A 3,588-nucleotide genomic window follows, 5' to 3' on the forward strand; every position below is an offset into this window, starting at 1 on the left:
AGAACCTCAGCAGAACCTCAGCAGAACCCCTTTAAGCAACTGAAACCAAGATTTCCTCCAGCAGAATCAGAACCGGTTCAGAGTAAAGATGAACAGAATCTGAATCTTTCTTCTTTTCCTGCAGGACAGGCAGGTTCTGTTCCAGGTGAAGGTCCAGTTGACCCGGAACCTGACCGTCGGCTGTAGTCACCATGGCGACGGCGGGCTGGGCCCCGGACCCTCTCCGGGCCACCCCTGCCCTCCGGACGCTCCGCTCTTCTACCTCCCCATCAACCACCAGGAGCCGTGGCGGCCCTGCGGCTGACCCGACCCGACCGAACCGAACCCGTCCTGCTCTGCTTTCCCTCCAGCTCGGACTCGGAACCGTTCAAATCGATGCTTGTTTTAGCTGTTACATCTAATAAAAGGCTCCAACAGTCCGGTCCAGTTTGTTCTGACACGCTTCGGTTCTGATCCGACGGCTCACATCCAAACCCAATAAACCCAAAATTCTGATGATTCTCCTCCATGGTGAGAAAATGTGGAGCAAACGGGCTTCCTGTAGGGGGCGCCACAGCCTCAGCCTCCTTAGTGCTCTCGGTCCGGTCCGGTCCAGGCAGGATCAGGTCGAATCGCTTCCTTCATGATCCTCCTAATGACTCCGTTACCTTCAGTTGTGCTGAAAATGCCGAATATATAAAAATAGCAAAAGTTTTACTTCGGTTAGAAATTGTCCTCTGTCCCTTTAAGAAGCGCAGCGACGCTCCTCCATGATGCCGTTTAGCCACATCCTGCTTTTATTTAACGGCCTGATTTTGACTTTAGCTCATTAGTTTGAACCATTTTCTAGTTTAGTCTCAGTTCCAGTTTTAGTCTTTTAGTGATTTACAGGTTTATATTCCAGAAAGACCGAAATAAAAATCATAGAAATATTTAAAACTTCCAGTTTTAATTATTTATCTTGGATGAAACCTGAAAACGGGTTGGATACTTTCCCTGCTCTCCATCAGAACCCGTCCGACCCGCTTCCTTCAGAACGAGTCACTTAATAACCAAGTCATGGGAAGTGAAAACTTCATCCGGTTGATTTGAGTAAAGCACCAAACCTGAACAGTGAACAGTTCATTTCCCCAGAGATTCAACCGGAGACATCAGACGTGTGAATATTTATTAATAAACTGAATATCTGACCTGTGCTAACTTTTTCACATGAATGTAAATCCCGTCTGACCTGGGAACACCTGGACACTGATGGGAAGTTCCCCAGGTGGGAACTACAGGAGCAGACCGGCTTCTGTGGATCTCCTGGAAAACCTGGAGATCCTGGATCAGGAAGCAGAGGAAGCCGGACCAGTTCACAGTTTATTGATGCGACACGTTTGGTTGGGATCCAGAAATCAAAGACCTGACAGATCACGAAAGCACTAAAAGCAGAACAGAACGAGAGCGGAGCGTCCGGGGTCGGTGGCCCTCAGTGCTCCAGGCGGCCCAGGAACCGCAGGTTGAGAATCTTCAGCTGGTCGTCCAGCTCCATGCGGACGATGCCGTCGTCTCCGTCGATGCTCAGCAGGATCCCTGTGGCCTCGCGGTCCTCCCCCAGGATCACCTTCACCTGGAGAACAGGACCGAGTCAGCTCCGCCGCCCGTAACCACCGGACCTGAGCAAGGCCCAGGTCCGGTTCTGGTTCTGGTCCGGTCCTGGTGGACTCACCTTGTTGTTCTTGGTCGGGGTGACGGGCTCCAGATGGTCGCTGCTGACGCTCACCACCTTCTCAGAGTCCTGCATGAACACGGAGCACATCCCGCCCTGCAGACACGAGGTTTGGTCAGCAATCGGGCCGGTTCTGGGCCGGTACCGGGCCGACATGGGGCCTGATACGGGCCACACTCCAAAATAAACATTAATCCCATTTTCCCGCCGGATCCACTGAGAGCCTCGCCACCCTGCTGCCACCCAGCTGGCGACTATGAATTCAATAAATAGTTATGGAAATCGGACATTATGAATCTCTTTTTTCTGACAACATTGAATGCAACACAATGTAACCTGACACCTACTGCTGAGTAGCGGGAAGAAGGACAGAGAACGAGGCAGCAGCATTGATATGGGTATAAATTACTGGACTTTATGTGATTTATTGTGTGCCATTGCTGTCCATTGGTCAGGAATATCGGTGGTCAGGAAAATACTACAATCACGCAAAGAATCTGAAAAATGGACGAAATGTTTAGCGGTTAATTCAACCCTATGAATTAGATAACAAGGGCTTCAGATTCAACAGGTGAGGAAAAAGTTTTAATTTGGAGAAAACATTGAACAAGTGAGCAGTGGGTCAGTTATGCTAGGCTAACTGTTGCTAGCCTAACTGTTGTTAGCCTAACTGCTGCTAACCTAACTGCTGCTAGCCTAACTGTTGTTAGCCTAACAGTTGCTAGCCTAACTGTTGCTAGCCTAACTGTTGCTAGCCTACCTGTTGCTAGCCTACCTGTTGCTAGCCTTATATTGACTTTGATAACCTTAGCATGTGCTGCGCAGTTCGGCGTGTTTTGGTTCCGTTGGCACTAATCAACCCGCCACCACGTCATCAGTAGAGCAGCTGTTTAAATCAGCTAATCAACCGCCGCTGTGCTCAGGCTAAAACTTATTAATAATGACAATATAGACATCAAGCCTGACGGCATAACGTAACAGGATGTTCCGTTTTGGTGTTTTTGCTACGTTTTTGTGTGAGAAATGTTAGTTTGGTGTCGATTCCCCTGGTAGGACTGAACGTATCTCTGCTTTAGCTGCTCGGTGAGCTGTTGTCTGWCGGTTGCCATGGCAACGGGTCCACGTGTTGGGTGATGCCGACACGGTTTGGCTCTTCACCTGTTTATCACCTTTATTGCGGCTCACTGCTGAGCTAATCCCCTCTGTTCGTGAAACATGGAGATATTTATAACAGTCATCAAACTACGGCTCCTACAAAATAAAACGACTGACCAATATAAGAGAAATTGGCCTTTTCTTGCATCTTGACATAATTAACAGAAACCAAACTGTTTATAGATCTGCATCCTGGAGAATTTATGSATCAAACATCAGTTTTATCAGCTTTATTTTAAAGCGTATTWAATTCATTAATATATCTGATAACAAATGATGCGCTACTAATATCTGAGACAGATTTCTGCTGGTCCTGCATTTGATAAAATGGTTTTCTGGACTCGATGCATCACATGGCGACTAATAGACGCTGTTCAATCCAGTAAAGAAACATTCACAATGTAAAAATGCAGCAAACTACAAAAACAGGAAGTACAAAACGCTGCAAACTCATTCTGCAAACCAGAAGTCTTCCAGGCCACTAGGGGGCGTCTGCAGCAGGTAACATTATTAAATATGTTGCTGTGTTATAAATAATGTAAAAGACGTGAAGAACAACAAACTGATTTCTTCCTCTCAGTTTCCTCTGGACTTCCCGTCTTTCCTCAGTTCACATCGTTTAGTGGTCGACGCCCCCTGGTGGTCTGGAGGATTTTGGTTCTGTACAAGTTTGCAGTGTTTTGTACTTAAAGCTGTTTTTGTTTGTTTTCTTAAAGTGACGGCGTCCGCCTGTTTTCTTAAAG

At 47.3% G+C, this 3,588-nt stretch overlaps 2 protein-coding genes across 7 annotated transcripts in view; one reads left to right on the forward strand and one right to left on the reverse strand.

The window, feature by feature from the left end:
- The window catches only part of rnaset2l (ribonuclease T2, like), a 5,512-nt gene extending 4,648 nt beyond the window's left edge, over positions 1–864 (forward strand). For all 3 annotated transcript variants that reach the window (XM_008402015.2, XM_008402014.2, XM_008402013.2), the window contains exon 9: positions 125–864. In XM_008402015.2, coding sequence (XP_008400237.1) covers positions 125–304 — 180 coding nt within the window. In that variant the 3' untranslated portion in view covers positions 305–864. The remainder of the gene's footprint in view (positions 1–124) is intronic.
- Positions 865–1,133: 269 nt separating this feature from the next.
- Positions 1,134–3,588, reverse strand: part of supt5h (SPT5 homolog, DSIF elongation factor subunit) — an 18,319-nt gene continuing 15,864 nt past the window's right edge. For all 4 annotated transcript variants that reach the window (XM_008402019.1, XM_008402018.1, XM_008402020.2 and 1 more), the window contains 2 exons: positions 1,691–1,786; positions 1,134–1,591 (listed from right to left, as the gene is read on the reverse strand). In XM_008402019.1, the coding sequence (XP_008400241.1) occupies positions 1,451–1,591; positions 1,691–1,786 (237 nt within the window). In that variant the 3' untranslated portion in view covers positions 1,134–1,450. The remainder of the gene's footprint in view (positions 1,592–1,690; positions 1,787–3,588) is intronic.

Source organism: Poecilia reticulata, unplaced genomic scaffold (assembly GCF_000633615.1).
Source record: "Poecilia reticulata strain Guanapo unplaced genomic scaffold, Guppy_female_1.0+MT scaffold_159, whole genome shotgun sequence".
NCBI classification, from domain to species: Eukaryota; Metazoa; Chordata; class Actinopteri; order Cyprinodontiformes; family Poeciliidae; genus Poecilia; species Poecilia reticulata.